This window comes from Tursiops truncatus, chromosome 13 (genome assembly GCF_011762595.2).
Source record: "Tursiops truncatus isolate mTurTru1 chromosome 13, mTurTru1.mat.Y, whole genome shotgun sequence".
NCBI lineage: Eukaryota > Metazoa > Chordata > Mammalia > Artiodactyla > Delphinidae > Tursiops > Tursiops truncatus.
Genome location: NC_047046.1, coordinates 31,501,543 through 31,520,236, shown reverse-complemented (window position 1 = coordinate 31,520,236; position 18,694 = coordinate 31,501,543). Strand labels below are relative to the sequence as shown.

At 43.6% G+C, this 18,694-nt stretch overlaps 1 protein-coding gene across 1 annotated transcript in view; it reads right to left on the bottom strand.

The window, feature by feature from the left end:
• LAMA1 (laminin subunit alpha 1) overlaps positions 1-18,694 on the bottom strand; it is a 149,718-nt gene that overhangs the window by 39,259 nt on the left and 91,765 nt on the right. Inside the window, exons 31-41 of the mRNA XM_019920618.2 lie at positions 16,304-16,390; positions 15,807-16,000; positions 14,748-14,890; positions 12,981-13,070; positions 11,341-11,452; positions 9,507-9,669; positions 4,856-5,066; positions 4,342-4,458; positions 4,062-4,225; positions 1,986-2,121; positions 1,388-1,481 (exon numbers count right to left, since the gene is read on the bottom strand). Coding sequence (XP_019776177.2) covers positions 1,388-1,481; positions 1,986-2,121; positions 4,062-4,225; positions 4,342-4,458; positions 4,856-5,066; positions 9,507-9,669; positions 11,341-11,452; positions 12,981-13,070; positions 14,748-14,890; positions 15,807-16,000; positions 16,304-16,390 — 1,511 coding nt within the window. The remainder of the gene's footprint in view (positions 1-1,387; positions 1,482-1,985; positions 2,122-4,061; positions 4,226-4,341; positions 4,459-4,855; positions 5,067-9,506; positions 9,670-11,340; positions 11,453-12,980; positions 13,071-14,747; positions 14,891-15,806; positions 16,001-16,303; positions 16,391-18,694) is intronic.

The window sequence follows — 18,694 nt, the reverse complement described above, 5'->3', positions numbered from 1 at the left end:
CCCTCCCCTACTTTCCTGCTCCCTTCTGACCACCCAATAGGCACTCAACTCGTCCTCCTTCATGTTTGATCAAAGCTGTTGGATCAAAGCTTTTACTTTTAAAATTGCTGTTCATAATACACAATCACATTTGGATTCTGAACACCTGGTTAAAAAATAAATTATTGATAAAATCCACGATGAACATGATGGTTCTGCATAAAATTTTAATTGCCAGAAAGTTCACTATTTTGTGGCCTACAAAACCCCTTTAGTTATGTAAAGTAAAGCTACCGCCCATCAGCAGCGATACTAGAGTTTGTGTTTAAAGCTTTATGATTGAGAATTAGGGACTTTTTATATTTTGAGATGAACATAAATTCTAAATTGTGCCACTCACAAAGAAACAAAAAATATGCACCTATCCAAGCCCTTGGCTGTGGAAGGGTCCAGGACTGGACATGGAAGTAGTCTAAGGGGTATGAGCCTTGTTTATGGCCCACCATTTACTCCCATAGGAAAAGACAATATTTTTGTTGTATTAGAGTATATTAAGGTGACAGGTACACTATACGTTATAAAACTTGTATGTTTCTCTTACACAACAGATTCCTCTGCCATTTTGTGTTATGCTTATTGGATAACTCTTACATATGCCAAAACTGCTTACTGAAACTCTTGGGAAAAATGAAACTGCATAGGTATTTTTTTAAATAGATAAATCAATAATGATTTAATTCAGTAATTATTTAATAAGAACCTATCACGAGTCTAACATTACATTAGCCCTATGAAGAAGACACAAGAGGAATCAAACATAATACATCTTGGGCTTCCGTGGTGGCGCAGTGGTTGAGAGTCCACCTGCTGATGCAGGGGACACGGGTTCGTGCCCTGGTCCGGGAAGATCCTGCATGCCACGGAGCGGCTGGGCCCATGAGCCATGGCTGCTAAGCCTGCGCGTCCGGAGCCTATGCTCCGCGGCGGGAGGGGCCACAGCAGTGAGAGGCCCACGTACCGCAAAAAAAAAAAAAAACAAACCATAATACATCTCTTCAAGAAACTGTGAAACCCTGAGAGATGAATAGAGAAGCACATGAAATCACAGATAACCTGACAAACGCTATGAAGAACAGCCAGGGCTCAGGCACTAAAGCAGCGAGTAGAGATTTTGGTTCTCACGGAAGGATTATCGAGTCTATGGAAGATTGGAGGGGACTGCACATTAAATGAGATATCACTAAAATAAAAATTATATGATGTGTCTATGATAGGAAACTGGAATATTATTGTGACAAAGAAATGTTAAGCTTCAAATTGCTCCAGGAAAGATGAATGTTCTGGAAGTATGTTCAGAGATGTGTCCACAATCACTCCGATATCAACACAGTCCAAGCTGGAAACTGACCTCCATGCTTTCTGCTCAGGCTATTGCCTTCTTTTAGAAATTCAGCACTGCGCTGGAGAGCCGCTTTCCCATTAGAAACAAGAGATTCTGAGGCCTGTAAAACAGAACAATTTAAACATAGCAACTGGAGGGCAGGGCGGAGGTGGAGAAAGCAATTCCATTCTATCAGAATAGCCTCCAGTGTAGTTCCAAACAAGGAAGTCAGCGAGATAACAGGCAGGGACAATTTAAACTGTCCTATCTTATGTTTAATATATGTTCCAGTTTGTGGCTGAAGAGAAGGAACACAGCCATTTTTAAATCTATAAACACAAAAACAGCCATTAAATGCAGATCTTCACCACAGGTAAGAAAAGCTGTCTCAAGTGGATATCAAGTAGCATTATCATTTTTGTTCTAAGAATTATTTATGACTTAGGAAATGAAAACTTACATCACATGATGACAGAAGCCTTAAACAGATCCCACCAGAAAAAGAATGTTGACAAGCATAGATTTAAGCCACTGCATGTCTGCTCAAGCACCTCATGGCAGGATCGCTGCCCCACAGTGCCCAGAAAAGGAAGGCACACACGGAAGCCCCCAGGGCATTTCTTACCACGCTCGCCTTTCTTTCAGTCCTGAGAGTATCTTTCACCAACTTCTCTGATTCTTCAATCAGGCTCCGGATGTTGGAATGGACATGGGTTGCACTGGTCGCATTTAGGGACACGTGACTAACATTTCCAAGGCCACTGTGAAATCAACATATTTAGAGATGTTATGATCAACTAAATTGAACTACCCCACTATTCTTAAAAGCCTTCCAGTTTCTTCCCCCTTAGAGAATTATCATCAACGAGGAAGACAGGATTTCATGTCAACATGTGGATTCCCCTCGAACTCCAAAAGTAATCTTAAGAAGTGATAACACTAAGAACTGCTGTTTAATTAACACCCAAAGAAGAGACGACTGCTGTGTCCCATCTTTTAAACCATCCATTCTTTGATCTCTGTTCAAACCCCCTGCGTGTGTCTGGGGTGCCGCTGCATGTTTGCATTGGCTGTAATCTCTCCTGCTACGGCATGTGTTAATTTAAAAAAAAACAAAAAAGGCTTTCCTAAGCATATATGAGGATGCTGAATCTTATTCCTCAAATAGTATAGACCGATTTGAGGAAATTCACTAGGGGTTTTGGAAGAGCATCAGATAATATTTCAATCATCTGAACTTTACTCTTGTAAGTGGGCAAATCACTCAAGAAGTTGCCAGCTGGTAATGGTGCAATTTCATCCAGCTCACTCTAGCTTCAAAATGAAATCTGACAATTGACACATCTTTGCCTGCTGAGTAACCTGCTTCATTTTCTTCCCGAGGTTATTGAGTTGCGTGATTCCCAAACCAGACACCAGCAGTTATTACTTGTTACTACTTCACTGGCAAAATTCAGTGACTTATAAATAAAAGATAATAATGTTATTTAACTTTACGTATCATACCAAATTACTTTTACTACTCATACTAAGTAATAAAGATTTTGTTGTAACTATGCCTGTAATCAGAACATTCTTTTGTCTTTTGGGAAACGATGAAAGATGAAAAAAGGAGAAGAAATGAGTATGTAATTCCATTTTCTGATTCCGATGGCAGACACAGGCGGTAGTGCTCAATGCAACACATAATTTAAGCAATAGTCTATGTTATTCAATACATCGTTTTCAATTGCTTTCATTGTGTGGGCTAATCTTTTATGGCAGCATTCCTCAAACTGGAAAAATATTTATTTTTCTCCTTCCACAAAACACACCCAACACACAGAAACACACATATTCTAGTGTGTCCAGACTTTTTCCACTCATAATTTATAACAGATTCTAAAAGAAATAAATGTACCAACTAACAATATTGTGTAAATCACTGATAAGGCCTAAAACCCCGATTCCCTCATTTGCTGCACATTAGGTCACCTGAGTATCTTAAAAAAAAGGAAAAGTACAGCTCACACCCCACAGTCTTCGGGGGATGGGAGAGAGGCAAGTGGACACAGGCATCAGTATTTTGAAGTTCCCCAGGGTATTGCTGCAACAATTTGGGAACCATTGGCCTAAAGCTGTGCTTCTCATTTAAAGGTATTTCTAACAAGCTGAGGATATATTTGACAAATATCCAAAAATATATGTTAAAATTATGATAGTACAATGGTAGACCTTCAGGTAGTAGAAAGTAATGGAGATGGTATCTTTCAGTAGTTGGAAAATAGATTCCCAACACTTCTAATAGCCCGGGACGGGCAACCACTACCTGCATCCACGCATAAAGCCCGCAGGATCACAAGGTCCAAGAAGACAAGATGTATAAAAATAAATCAATATCTGGTTCTGTCCATAGGCAACCTAACAATAAAGTCCTGAGCACCAGGTAGATACTTAAGGCCTCGATGGCTTGATATCAGAGCATAGTATTTGTTTTCATTCCTATCTGGTTCAGTTTGCATTTTTCCATCATACGGTCCTGCTGATGGTCAACCACGTTACCAGACATGGGAGAAAATCCTCCTTGCCATGGAAATAAAAGAGAAGTCTTCATTTTTAGACAAAAAAAGAATTTCACTCAACACTGTGATCAAAATAGCCATGCTTTTTCTCTCTGATCCACAGATCACAACCTGAGAACTCCTGCAAGGTGTGGTCTCACCTGTCCAGAGCACCTGCCAGTCTCTGGAGCTCAGTGGCATGATCCTCCGCTCTGTAGACAAGGTCCAGTGCTCTTCTTTTGGACATCTGCATGACCAGGTCATCTACGTGGTGCCTGATTTTGGCAGTCCATAGAAGCAGCTCATCCCGGTGATGCTCTAACTGCTACATAGAGAAATTAACATTGTGACTACATGTGCAACTATTTAACAATGTATCTGAGACGTGGGAAGATTCTTTGGAAACTTTGGGTACTGCAGCTGTGCTGAGTTGGGACTTACTGCTAGAGCCTTTCCTGAAGCATTTGCAGGTGCAGTGGCAGCATCAAGCAGTCCTCTTCCTTCTGCGATTAGCACTGACGTCAAGTTTTGTTCTTCTTGAACACGCAGCTTTTTATCCTGTAGCAAAAATCACCTCTAAGGATGCTTCATAAAAGCAAGTCGGTTTCTGAACCGCGGTGCCTGACACTATGTGCTGAAGTTAGCCTTCGGGGCTCTTTTTTTTTTTTTGTGCGGTACACGGGCCTCTCACTGTTGTGGCCTCTCCCGTTGCAGAGCACAGGCTCCAGACACGCAGGCTCAGCGGCCATGGCTCATGGGCCCAGCCGCTCCGCAGCATGTGGGATCTTCCCGGACCGGGGCACGAACCCGTGTCCCCTGCATCGGCAGGCGGACTCTCAACCACTGCGCCACCAGGGAAGCCCCGGGGCTCAGTTTTTAAGAAGCTAAGACTGGTATCATTTACATGGGAGAATGTGGTACCAGCTCTAATGGGGAGAGAGCTGGTAAGACTCACGCTGAACTCTCGCAGGTTGGCCCTGACAATGAACAGCAGGCGCCTGCTTTCCTGGGTCTTCCTCTCTGCCTCCCTCAGGAGCTCTTCTGCGGCCTGCATTTTACTGCTGTGTCTTGAAAGGAGGCTGCTTGCTGCTTCTTTTAACACCTCCAACTCTTGCTGTGGTTTCTGGTAATTTTTCTGTATTTGTGACAATAAATCTTCAGCAGCCCTGGGAAAATAATAGACGGCTCACATGGTAAGAAATGAACAACAAAGCTCGTATCATTGAAATGATAGTGGAAGAAACTTTTTGTTTTATACAGGAGGTTCTTATTAGTTATCCATTTTATACATATTAGTGTATATCTGTCGATCCCAATCTCCCAATTCATCCCACCACCACTCCCCCTGACCCCGATAGTGGAAGAGACTTTTACATAATCGTTCTGAGTTTCTTTGTGACGTCCTAAGTGGTACCTTGTAATCTCCTAAAAAGGGAAACAATTTTTCTAAGACAGCTATTAGTATGGCAGATTTACATTTTATCCTTAATAAACTCTCCTTATTCACAAACTTACTAACGTATTTTAGTAATGGAATTAAAAGAAACCATCTCAGTGAATCTTGATTCAGAAAATTGGGACCATAGTCTGTGAGTGACAGCAACTGAAATCTTTCATTATAATATGGCCAGAAATTGAAAAAAGGAGACTCTTCAGTGATTTGCTCTCAAGTTACCAGTGTATTTATACAACATAAAAGTTTTTCTGCAGCTAGTTAAAAAACAGATTTTATAAAAACTTTCAAATCCAAATTGCCAATAAAGATATAATTTGTACCACTGATAAAAGCAAGCTTTAGGAAATCGAAAGATATTTTCCCCTATTCTTTTGTAAATTGCTATTTCAATCAAACTTAAAGCTCTATAGAATGATACAGTTTTCATACTACAGAACTTTGCAGTGGTTGAATATATCCCATTAACTTCTTGCTTCAATTTGTCAGAAGAACTTTGAAAAATTTCATGGAAAATGCCTTGTAAATCACCCTTAGCTTTCACATATCATCAGATCGCTGGGCTAAACACCACAAAAAAACATTTTCCAAAGATACATATTTGAACTCTGACATCATTGAGCATTATCAGGAATGATTTGAACATTCTTATGATTTTTAATGATTATAAAAATGATAGCAAGATGTTGCATTATGATACAGGCAACAAGAACCAAAAAGAGCACATGGGAAACACACAAATAAATCCAATATATTCCTAACATGTGGCCATGAATCTGTCAATTCACATTGTTAAAGAAGATATCTCTCAAAGAAATTTAAATATAGAGGTCAAGTTTTCATCTATGAAATGAATTTACCACCTAAACTGTGATCAGATGAAATGATATAGTCAGCAGTGACTTGAAAGACTAAAAAGAAAAAACACAAAAGCCCTCAGCACTCTTAGCTTCTTCTTGTAAAATTTATTTAGTTAACACAGTAAAACAGTGTTTTTCAAACTGCGTTTCTCCACAACACTAGTGCCGTGAACAGGTAAGCAAGTTCCATGAGAAAGGGTTGCGTGCTGCAGTACATTTAGCTGTGTTCTCCAGGCTCCTTTTGGAGATCCTGAAACATCAGCCTGAAGACTTGTAGTAAAGACCTTGTCTCTCCTTAAGACACTGCATTTACCAAATTATCTAGGCACAGGACACATTTCTTTACTGAAATATCTTTTGAATGGTGTGGGGACACCTGCGTGGAAAACAGTTGGGAAACACAGCTACAAAGGATAATTTACAGGGTGCGGTAAAGGGAAAGATAGCAGGCCGGAGTTGGCTACCCTTAGAAAGGCCTGCTTGCCAGGCTGGCCCTCGGCTGGCGTCTGCAAGTGCTCCCGCTGTCCCCTGACTGATAAGGGTGGCTCACTGCCTCGACTGTTTGTGCAAACAATGTGGTTTAGGCTGAACACCTGCTTCCCTCCTGGGAGTCTGGAATGTGGGTATGTGCTGGGCAGAGGGAGCCTATGGGACCAGCCCCCACTGAAAACCTCAGATGCTGAACTCTATGGGCTTCCCTGGGCATCACACACAAGCTGCTGCATTTTCATTGCTGGGGGGAGAGTGTGCTCCGTGGTCCCTCCTGGGATGGAGAGAGTGTAGGGAGCCTGCATGGGCTCCTCCCAGCTCCCCTGCATCTTCCTCATGATCCAGCGGTGCATCCTTAATACGCCACTCTAGGAAATCTCAGCCCTGAGTCACAGGAGTCCTGGTGAAACTCTGAATGTGGAGGTGGCCTTGGGGACCCTGACACATGCACAATAAGCAACTAGGTTGTGTGCCAAGTACTCTCACTTACAGGATTGCCGTACTTCAGCATAAATTATCAATCTTCTAAGAATTATAATAAAAAGGCTGAGAAATAAGTCCTAAAATAATCCATGAAATTTGAAATGACTTAAGTACACGGATTATCTATGGAAGAAAGTGGAGGCCTAAGAATGCATTTAAAAATCTTTTTAAAATAAAAGTCTCAGTAGTAATAATTTAACTTACAAATTAGAGAGTTTAAGAATCTTATTAATAACTTAATTCGAAATAGAAATAGAAGAGCTACAATGACAGAGAAAGGGTGACAGAAGGAGGGCCTAGTGGGGACGAGGGTCAGGGGGCACAGGTGGGGAGAGGGCCCCCTGCCTTCTCCCATTCCTCTCAACTGCTACTCAGTAAGTCAACTTTTCCCAGTTGGACTGTGAGCTCCTAGTGGGCAAAAGGCTTTATTGTTCTCTTTTGTGTCCCCAAGTCCTAGCACAATGCGGGACACCTGTGGGCTCAATCCACTTTATTGACCGAATGACATGACCGTGGAAGGTACTGGTGGGGGGAGGACCCCTGCAAAATGACTCCTGGGATCTGCAGGGATTCCCCATCTGAGGGAGAGACGTGCAGCCGAGGGAGAGAATGAATGAGATGACCGACCACGTGTGGTGCTGGGAGGACCCTGAGCCTAGGATGAGCTGGAGCCGGGTGGATGGGGGGAGATGGTGAGTGAAGAGGGAGGCTGGAATGAATACGTGATGTTTACATGTTGTCCAGGAGGCAGTGGGGAGCTGAGGAAGGTGGGGAGAGAGCAGGGTGCCCTGGGGTGGCTGCCTCAACTGCAGGCGGGTCCTGGGACCACCTGCATGGAGGTATGAGCCTTTCCCTGTGGGGGTCCCCACACCATGCATCCAGTGAAGGGAGGATGCAGGGGAGGGGCTGGGTCAGGGAGAGGTGATTACAATCTAGTGTAGGTACACAGCCATGGTCTCTGAGCTGACCATGGAAATTCCACCCACCCATCTTCTATGGACTGGGTCTAAAGTGTACTTCCTGTTGTTTAGGGCTGGAAAATAACGGTTTAATGTCAGACAGATTTAGGTGTGTAGCCAGATTTCATATTGTCCTGCACGTGGGGCAAGCTACTAATATTCTCTGGGCCTCAGTTTCTCCAGCTGGATATTTCCCACCTAACAAGGTGGCAGGGATGAGCCCCTGCAGTCCATGAGGGGTGCAGTCTACACCACCCAGCACAGAAGAGGTGCTCTGTAGATGGCGGCCCCTTCCCCATCCCCTGGGTCCTCGCCCACTTCTGAGCCCCCCTCGACCAGTCCATAGTCCTCTCAGGGCCCTTCTTGGGCCCTAACAAATGTTCTAGTAATTAGATTATGAGTCCCCTCTCCAAATCCCATGCAACATAAGTTCCTCCTTTTGTTTCTCACAGAACAAATTAACAACGTCAAAAATCCCATTCAATGATGAAAAAAGATGTCTAAGCTCAGCTCTCCCGTGTGTGCCGGTAGAAGTGGATGTTGTTTTTAAAAACGTTTTAGAAAATAATTTGGCAATGCAAGTCGGGAATCCTCAAAATGCAAACTCTTTGGCTAAATGATTTCACTCCTTAACATGTACCCTGATAAAATAATAATGTGAAATACAGAAAAAGATTCTTATCTAAGTTGTTCATTACAACATTATTTAAAATAGTAAAATATATTAAAAATAGTTTAAACATCTCACTATAGAGACTGGAGTTTTGATGGAGTATTATGTGACTAAACCAGTACTTAAGACATTTATCACAACCTGGCAGAGAGATATCTTTGCTATTACATCAAGTAATTACCGTGTGAAAATACTACGAAAAAAGCCTGAAAGCAAATTACAAGCTCCTAGTGACCATGTCTAACAATTCTTTGTGATCTGTCATTTCACATCATGGGTTTTGATGACAGTGTGCATGACTGAGCTAAATTAAACTGGCATGATGCCAAACTGTCCTAGAGTTCACAGCCTCAGTGGTAGCCACTGCCTGTGTCTGCTTCCATGAGAGTTTACAGCATTACACTTAATCTTCAAGAAAGACAGTATCATGAGGTTTTTTTTTTGTTCACACAAAGTAGAAATGCTGTTTTAGGGTCGCAGAGAAAAACCGAACCTATGACATAATAGCAAAGATAGAAATTCTACTGATCACACTTTTCTCTTGTGGAGGGGCCAGCACCCAGCTCTTCTCCTATGACCTTCTGCCCCACTGAGAGCTTTCTTTCCTTCTCCTCCACGTGCCTCCTTCCCCCTCAGCTTTCAAGTTCCTACCTCTAATTGGTTGTCATGAATGGTATTCAGGCACTTACTTGAGTCCAAGAGTGGCATTTTGGTGCAACTGCAGGAAATTCCTTTTCTGAATGATTTCCAGCAATGAAGTAATGTTCTTTTGCATATTCTGAAGAGTAGAACTGGGTAACTGGACATCTTCATCCAAGGTCTGATTTAGAGTTGTTGCCCTTTCGATGATTTCTACGGAGAAAATATATCAATCATTGAGTAAGTTTCTCAAAAATGGACAGTACTAAAATGGAAAAACTTAGAACCTTCTCCAATAAGGCCTGCTCTGCTCACCTAAACTGGATTGAACCTCTAGCCAGGCCAGGTCAGCCCATATATCCCAATGCACTCTGGACATCCTCTGTCAAAACACTCATGGACTTGGGATTACTGGTTTATTTCATGTCTGCTTCCCCAGTACCCATAAACTGTAAGGGCAGGGGCTGTGCCTACCATGCTCACGGCAGCATTCCCTGCCCCTGGCACGAACATCTGCATGTAGAAGCACTCAGTAATATTTACTGCAGAAACAAACCACCAGTACTTGATACTACTCTTTTTTTCTTTTTTTTTTTTTGCGGTACATGGGCCTCCCACTGCCGCGGCCTCTCCCGTTGCAGAGCACAGGCTCCAGACGCGCAGGCCCAGCGGCCACAGCTCACAGGCCCAGCCGCTTCGCGGCATGCAGGATCTTCCCGGACCGGGGCACGAACCCGTGTCCCCTGCATCGGCAGGCGGGCTCAACCACTGCGCCACCAGGGAAGCCCGATACTACTATTTTCTAAAAAATGTGTCGTTTGTTCTAATAATACCCTTACCTTTTGCCCTATAAAGTCTGATTCGTATTGGAGTCTACGCGTTTTATGCCCTTACACCATAACCCAAAAAGAAAAGCCAGAATTTCTGGTAGCCAAAAAACTGACAGTAGCATTCTAAAAGCCAGATCAGATGGGACATCCCAGTTGAGTAGGGAGTAAATTACTCTGATATTAGGACATACTTTGGGACCACACTGAAGCTCCAAATCCCATCAACTCCTATTCTGGGCAGAGAGATGGTGTTGAGAGTTTAGCTAAGCTACTCTGTGGTATTGCTGCCTCTGTGTCCATTTCATTCAGCTAAGTGGCCTTCAGGGACCTTAAACTAACACTGGCCCCTCATGTAAGCATATGCCCTAGACGCAGCCGCAGAGGCAAAGCAAATGTAAGTTCTAGATATGACTTCCCCAATGGCCCTAGTGATCGACAGTCTTCCTGTCTCCCAGCACCTTCCCCTTCCATGCCCCGTAGATAAGGTCCCTGGGGACTTACCAAAACCCTGCTCTTTTGCTTTGGATTGGCCAATCTGGCCTTAGCCCAGGAACCCCAAAGCTCTCCACGCACAGACCCTAATAAAGGCCTGCACTCCAGGTACCAACTCCCACTTTCTGCCTGCACCCTGCCTTGACCACGTCGTGTGGCCCCTTGAGATGGGCTGGCTACTTCCTCAGGCTGGACCCCCCCGAGCAATCAACTGCTCTATCTCATCTTCTCTAGTGGTCTGTTGTTGGACCTCGGCTCACCACTCGGCAAATGTGCTCCGTTTAATAAGTGTTCATTTGACAAATTCATAATGGATGGAGAGGCACCATATCTATTTGATACTAAGGACCGAAGTGTACGGCATGACGTGGAAAAGAAAAAAGGAAACATCCATTTTTTAAAAGATAAAACTCTCAATGAAAGACAACGATGTGGACACTGGGAAGGCTCCAGGTGTCCAGTCTAGGAGTCTAGGACATGGTTACTCATGTGCTGAGTGAAGCGAATAAGCTTTTCCTACCGAGGAAGCCAGACCCGCCAGACAAGGCTCCGAGGACACTACCTTGGATGTCTGCCTGCAGCTTCTCCGTAAACGTCAGGAGGTCACGGCTCTTGTTGAGGATCCTTTCAGTGGCCCTGGTCACGTGCTGGCTCCGTGTTAACACTCTGTCCAGCTGATGGAAAATAAAGGCCTCAGTTTAGTTTGACTTTGAATACAACGTGAACTTCGGCACTCCAGATGTTGTCTCTTTTAAGCAACAAACATATTCCAGAACACAGAGTGAAGATGTACACCATCACCTATGCTAAGGTCAACAGTTGGAAGTGGACGAGGTCGTTCATGAAATGATTTACTGCTCACTCTGTGTGAGAAAAGGTGGTCTATTTTTTTAAAGGCAACCTAATTGGCCATGAAGCCACAGACTCCCCCAATGTCTCCATTGTGAAGACCTCATGTTCACTTTAGGACCCAAATATGCAGAACCTAGAAAGTAAAATCTTATTAATTTCTACTGACCGTGAGAACTTAGTCAAGGAGTTAAGACATAGAGTTAGGCAAATGGGCCTGCTTCTGCCAGGCTGGAAACCTGGTACTCAATACCTCCCAGTTTCATCAGTAACCTGCAGTAATAATGACACTGCCTCACAGGACTTCATGATGATCATATGGGATGATGTCTGTTAGGCCGGCAGTCCAGGGGCTGAGAGCTGCTCTCAGCTGTTATTTTTATTAGGAATGCTCTAATTTGTGAAAAGAAAGGTTTCATAAATTACAAACGTAATTTCCAGGAATGTAAAGTAACTCAGAATGGTTCTAAAAGTGTTTTCGAGTCAAAATCCAAAGAGAATCTTCTTTAATGGATACAAGAATTTATTTTCATCAGCTTATCACTTCCTACCAAATGTTTGCTTGCAGAGGTACTTTAAGGCCCACATATAAACCCTTAAACTCTTCCCAAATCATCATTAATTCCAGGCTAATACATTTTAGGGTGCACGATTGTATACGTGTGTGGATGTTGAGAGACAGAAACAAGATACATATATACACAGATACACTATCATACACATATCAATGTGCATACATGCATATCTATGTGTGTGTGTGTGTGTGCGCGTGCGCACACACACAAAATCCATGAGTGAAAATTATAAATTTAGCAATAGGCCTCCCTCACCATCTGCAAATGAGCAGATTCTTTTTTGGTCACTAGAAACCATTTATCTGGCATGGGCTAAACAGAATAAATAACCCCCTGCTGACATCAAAGTCCACAAATCAGAAGCACAGGGCTGAAGCCTGAGTGTTGCCGACACCACACAAGGAGCTGCGCTGGTGTTGGGGGCAGGGGTGGGGACCTCCGTTCTCACCTTGTGCAGTGAATCCAGGACAGGGAAGAAGCCCCATCTTTTCATGCCGCCCACCCCTGGTTCCCAGGAGGAAATGAGAGGTGATGGTAAAGTGGCAGCCCGACTCCTCCCTCAGTGGACAGGACAGCAGAAATTAAATCAGGAGCCTCTTCCCACTAAAGCACAGAAGCTGGCAGCATCAGAACCGATTTGAACACAAAGCACCTGGAGCACAGCTCCTGGGAGGAAGAGGCTGCCCTGGTCTGATCAGAACCTTCCAGGCAGCCACCGGCAAGGGATCACAAGGGCTGGAGTGGGTGGGGGAGCAGGCCCTTTACGTGAAGAACTTACCTTCCTTTGCAGGTCCTCTGTTTGTTCTGAGACACCTTCAAGCTGTATTTTTGCCAGTTCTTTCTGTATATTTTCTTTTAAAAAAGAGTCCTAAAAGAATGAAGAAAACAAATTATAACGCTTCAAAATAAATCTTCTGGTTCTTAACTAACAATCACCTGTTATTACCTTTTTTGTTCATAGAAAGAAATTCTCCTTTCCTTGAAATTGCATTAAAAAATAAAATGAATCCCATTCACTGAAGTTCTGACTTCAGCAACATGGTTCCATACTGCCATCTTTTGCACTGAACTTCCTATGTAGATATGAATTGAAAGTCTGGTGGGTTATGCAGAACTGAACTGCTGCAATTCCTGGGTGAGTCGGGCCGAACTTAACAGTAGAGTCACATAAATTTTAACTATAATTGCTAACACCTCAAAAAATGCTTACTAAGCTAAAATACAAATGTATTAAGTAAAGAAAAGCCTTTATAATTACTAACAACGAGGTGCTTAATTTATGCCAACACTCTTCTAATTTCTTTACTTGTATGACTTTACTCAAACCTTACAACAACACTTGAAGGGGCTAGATTATTGTTTATGGTCAAGACAGTTATCAACTTGCCCAAGTCGCAGTGTAGGTCAACAGTGAAAACAAGAAAAAGTGAAGGGTTCACAACTTTAAACTCCTGAGAACTTTACATAAACATAAGAAGTCATTTAAGGGAATTAACAAGGTGGTTTAAATGAGGGAAGATCACTCAAAAAGAGTTAAAGTTGAAATCAAGTGTTTATTTCACGTGGTAAAAAGAAATATAGTTGTACTGCTGGAGCCCAAACTGACAGAGTAGTACTTACTGACTGTGTCTATAGTGAGTGGAAAAAAAACTTAAACATTTCTTTCCTTCCTTTTTTTTCTTATCTTTCAAAACATTTCGTTCTATTTGAGGAAAAATAATATAGAAACATCTCTTAGAGTTTCCTAACCTTTCTTAACTCCATTATATCTAAAGAGAAAAGACCGGGATTAACAAGAGTGGATCACTGAAGCAGCGGGATTCCACTGTGCGCACGCGCACACACACACGCATTACTGCAGAGCACAGTGAATTAAATATCTCAAATTCTAATGCATAGGCTTTAAGCCAAATTAAGAATCACATGTTTTCCCAATTAGAATGAAAAAACACTGTCTAGTAAGTCAATTTCTTACCTTCCCACCTTCTTTTGGACCCAGATCAAAACACAGATTTTAACTAAACATAAAACGATGATTTACCCTCAGAGATTTTCATATAGTCTTCCAGGGAGGAGGAACTTTTGTGCCCTGCAACTCCAGTTAAGAATAATACACTGACAGAAAATAGTTCATCTTCATTCAGCACATTAAAGAAGATGCCATCCTGATTCCTTTTCTGTGTTTGTATTAGGTCTGCTGTTTTCAACTATCCAAAGACCTGTTATAAACAGGGGTGAGTGGACTTTGTCTTATTCCAAAAGGCAGGAGAAAGAGGAACACAGAGGAAGAATCTACAAGGAGGCATCTATGGATCAATTCTTGACCAATTAGAGCTGCCCCACAGTGAAACGAGTTATCATGTGGATGATGCAGTCCCCGGTCAGGTTCAGGGGAAGGCCTGGCGCCTACCAGCGCTGGACACTGGGACTGAGGCTCCTGCACCTATGCGGAGCATGGGCAGAAAAAATGACCCCTACTGTCAGGCCAAGTCTTCACCTCCCCATGACACATGTTTCTATCCATCTCTGTATTCCTAGTACCTACCCGGAGATATTTCGTTGTATTTTCCAGGTTTGACAAAATCCCATACGGGACAGGGATGATGCCGGAGAGGTTCACAGAGACGATGGCATCACCCACATGGTCCATGTCATTCAGCAGCACGCCTCCACATTCATCGTCACAGGCTACAGGGTAGAGGAAGTTCAAGTTAAAGCAAAGCGGCCGGCACGTTTTCCTGTGTGTGCGCATGGCATCCTGTAATAACAACATCTACAGTGCTTCCGAGGACTCATCCCATCTCATCCTCATGCCAACTGTGCCTCGGGAAGTAAGCAGGTCCCAAGCCCCTGTTCTCAGATGACGACGCCCAGACGCAGGTCACATTAGTGACTCCCCAGGGCCACACAGAAACGCTGCTCCAACCTTTACAGCACGTTTGCCCATCTTTGACTTGGACCTACGGTCATGAATTCCAAGTGCAAGTCCTGTCAGGGCCTGGCCTGTGATTTCCTCAGATAGTTTGCAGACACCTTCAGCAAGTACAAATGAAGGGGAGTGGAGAAAGTAACGGATGTGTCTTGCTAATGACAAACACACAAAGAAAAGCAAAAGAGCTCTGGACTGCCATGATCCTGACCTTGCTTCTTCCCTACCTTCCCCGCGAACCACTGAGGAGACATCCCAAGGTCACTACCTCACGTACTTGCTATTCAAATAAATCAGAACTGGCGAAAACAAATTCCACAACAGCCAAGAGCTGAGGCCACACGTGAAATCTGGTGACACAAATGAGCAGCCACAGGTGTCCTCTCTGCTCTGACTGACCCTTGGCTCCACTAGAGGGGACATTAACCAGCTGAACCATGAAGCTGGCATTGCTGTGCTGCTGATAGTGATGGAGAGATAAATGCTGTTATCCTAGAACCTTCTCCTCGGCTCCAAACGCACTTCACAGAGTTCAGTTCGGCAGATGCAAAGGAATCTATGATTCGTTAAAATAAAGTAGGACTTTCTCTATCCTGCCAACGCCACTGGGCGCCGTACCGGGAAACCATCTGGGAGGAGAAACCACCTTTCATCCTTGAGAGGAGTGATACCCACACACACAGTCGCTCTCCACCAGAATGTGCCTTGGTTCACAGTCCTCACAGCGGAGCCCCGTGGCCCCCGGCCTGCAGACGCACTGCCCGGACCCGCGGTCACAGTCACTGTGGACAGAGCCATGCGGGCTGCAGTCACACCTCTGGCAGGTGCCGCCCGGCATCTGAGGGTTCCCACGGTAGCCCAAGGAGCACCTGCAGAAGGAGACACGCAGGACAGACAGGAGGGTCAACACCAGTGAGTAAATACACAGAGCAGCTTCCCAAGGACAGTAATCACTTCTGCCACATGACGTGCAGAGAACACAGGCCACTCACCTTATTCTGCATTTTATTTCCTGAAAGGAGGATGAGATGGTCACAAGGAAGTGCATTTACCTATTTTGATGCCCGGGGGGTTTCATTTTGCATTATCAATCGCGCACATCCAAACTGATAAGGGCTCCCGATCACGTTCATAAATATGTCCTATGTGTATAAAAGGGGCAGGTGACATACCTTTCACAATATTGTCCTTCGTAGCCTGGAAAACAGGCATCACAGCGAAAATCGTGATCACCTTCCAAGACACAAGTGGGACTAAAACTGGAAGAAAAGAATTTTTTTGAATTTTCAGATACACAACTTCAAATCTTTCTTAGGGTACTTATTCGTTACTCTTAGGGTACATGATACTGTCCTAAAAAACAACTGATGACACTGGACAATTGGACAAGTTTTTTAGAGCTTATACTCTTTGGGGCAAAAAAAAGGAAAATAAACACATAATCGATACAAGCGGTTGCATCTCTTGTATCTAGAAGATACTCACAGATGCCTGTCCAGTGACAACCATGTGAGTGCTGAGGGGATGCAGCCCGATTTACAGAAGACAACTACTTAGTCACCAAACAAGAAAGCTTCCCAGGTGAAAAGGGGCTTGTTCTGAGATGTACGTGAATTATCTGACTTATCAGATGAAAAGGTGGCTGGAGAGAGCTGCACGTGCGCAAACGTGCGGAACAGCAGGGAGAAGGGAGCTGGACCAGCGCTGGGGATACACCTGACTGCGGTGAAAGGCAAGAGGGAAAAGCAGGGGAAAGAAGCAGAGTGAGGGCGGGATCTCAGGGTAACTGGACCTAAAGGTGGGGAGTCGGGCGATGGGCTACAGCAGCAAAAGGACAGAGCACCAAAAACCGGATGATCCACTCAGATTGTGACCCCTCACTCGGGGACTGCAGCTTCTGGCGTGTTCCTTTTTCTCAATAGCCTCTGCCTCCACATTTTAAATCACCAACTAGAGGCTCAGCTGGGTACCTGCAAACCACTAAAGAAACAGCTGGGGTATCTGGCCGGTAAGAGAAGTTCCCAGCATGAGTTACAGGGTTGCTATGAGCCCTGCTTCACTTCTGACTTTTTTCCCTCCTTAAACACTAAAGGGACAGACTTCAGTGAAAACACAAAATATGTAGAAAACAAAGCACGTCTTTCGAGGCCTCTCAGATGCACAGCACACACGGAACGTTCACACCCTCACCGTCTCTTCCTAACAGTGTACTAATTTATCAGCGCGCGCGCGCGCGCGCGTGTGTGTGTGTGTGTAGGGGCTGTGCTGTGGGGATGGTGTGGACTTTCTGTAACTGAAGAAGTAAAATACACAAACAGTATAGAACTGTGCAAAGCAGAAGTGTAAAACACCCGTCCAGACATTTCTCTGGGCATGTACAGCTATGGAGCTGTGGACATGGACATACATACGGATATGAATGTTTTCCAAAATGGCATCACACCGTATGTTCAGTTTCATAATTCCATTGGCCATTCCTCCAATTCTGTACAGACAGATAATGCCTTATTCTTTTCTCAGTGTTGGTACAATATTTCACTCTAGATACGTACCACAATACACTCTAGGTATTTAATCAGTCCCGTGTAGGGAGATATTTTAGTGCCCTCCTCCAATTTCTTGTGAGTACAAGCAATGCCCATCTTTATACACATATGCAAGTATTCATATAGCTTAGATTACATGAGTGAAATTGATGATTCAAACTTTATATACAGGTTTTATACAAAAAATAGCAGCAGCAATACATTTTAGGATGCTTGATAGTTTACAGCAGTTTACACAGTGCCTCTCATTAGGTATTCGTTGTCAAGCAACACTTACTTGGAGACAATAAAAGACAGAAGATTAGAACAAATATTAAAAAGAAAACTTCATTTTAGTATACCAAAAGTTGGTATTTGATCTATACATGTTCAATGCCTTGTCAAATATTCTAAGCAATAATGAAATGTTATTTATGAATTACAGTTTTTGTTGCAACCAAAGAGGACCCACGGATATTCCAATTCCTGCCTAAAATCTCTTGTTTCTTTTATGTGTTCAGGTAACTCTATACAAGCATCATGAGTATGAGGTAGAACCTGGCCCCAATTTCCTTACCGTGCAGCATTTCCGCACTTCATCAGACATCAGCATGTATAAATTCTAACCCCATTCCCTTGCATTGAACAGGAACTGAATTCTTCGTATCATTATTCATAAAATTAATAACAATTCATCTCTAGGCACACTGGTTCCACAGGTTGGAGGCTAAAATTAGTCTTCAAAAAAACAAAACCTGGGGCTTCCCTGGTGGCACAGTGGTTGAGAGTCCGCCTGCCGATGCAGGGGACACAGGTTCGTGCCCCGGTCCGGGAGGATCCCACATGTGGAGCGGCTGGGCTGCTGAGCCTGCACATCTGGAGCCTGTGCTCCGCAATGGGAGAGGCCACAACAGTGAGAGGCCCGCATAACGCAAAAAAAAAAAAAAAGAAAAACCTGAAAGTCCTTTCTTTAATGGGTTCCATTCTAACACTCAAAACTAACACACAGATACTTTGCTTTTGAAAAGATTCTCCTCA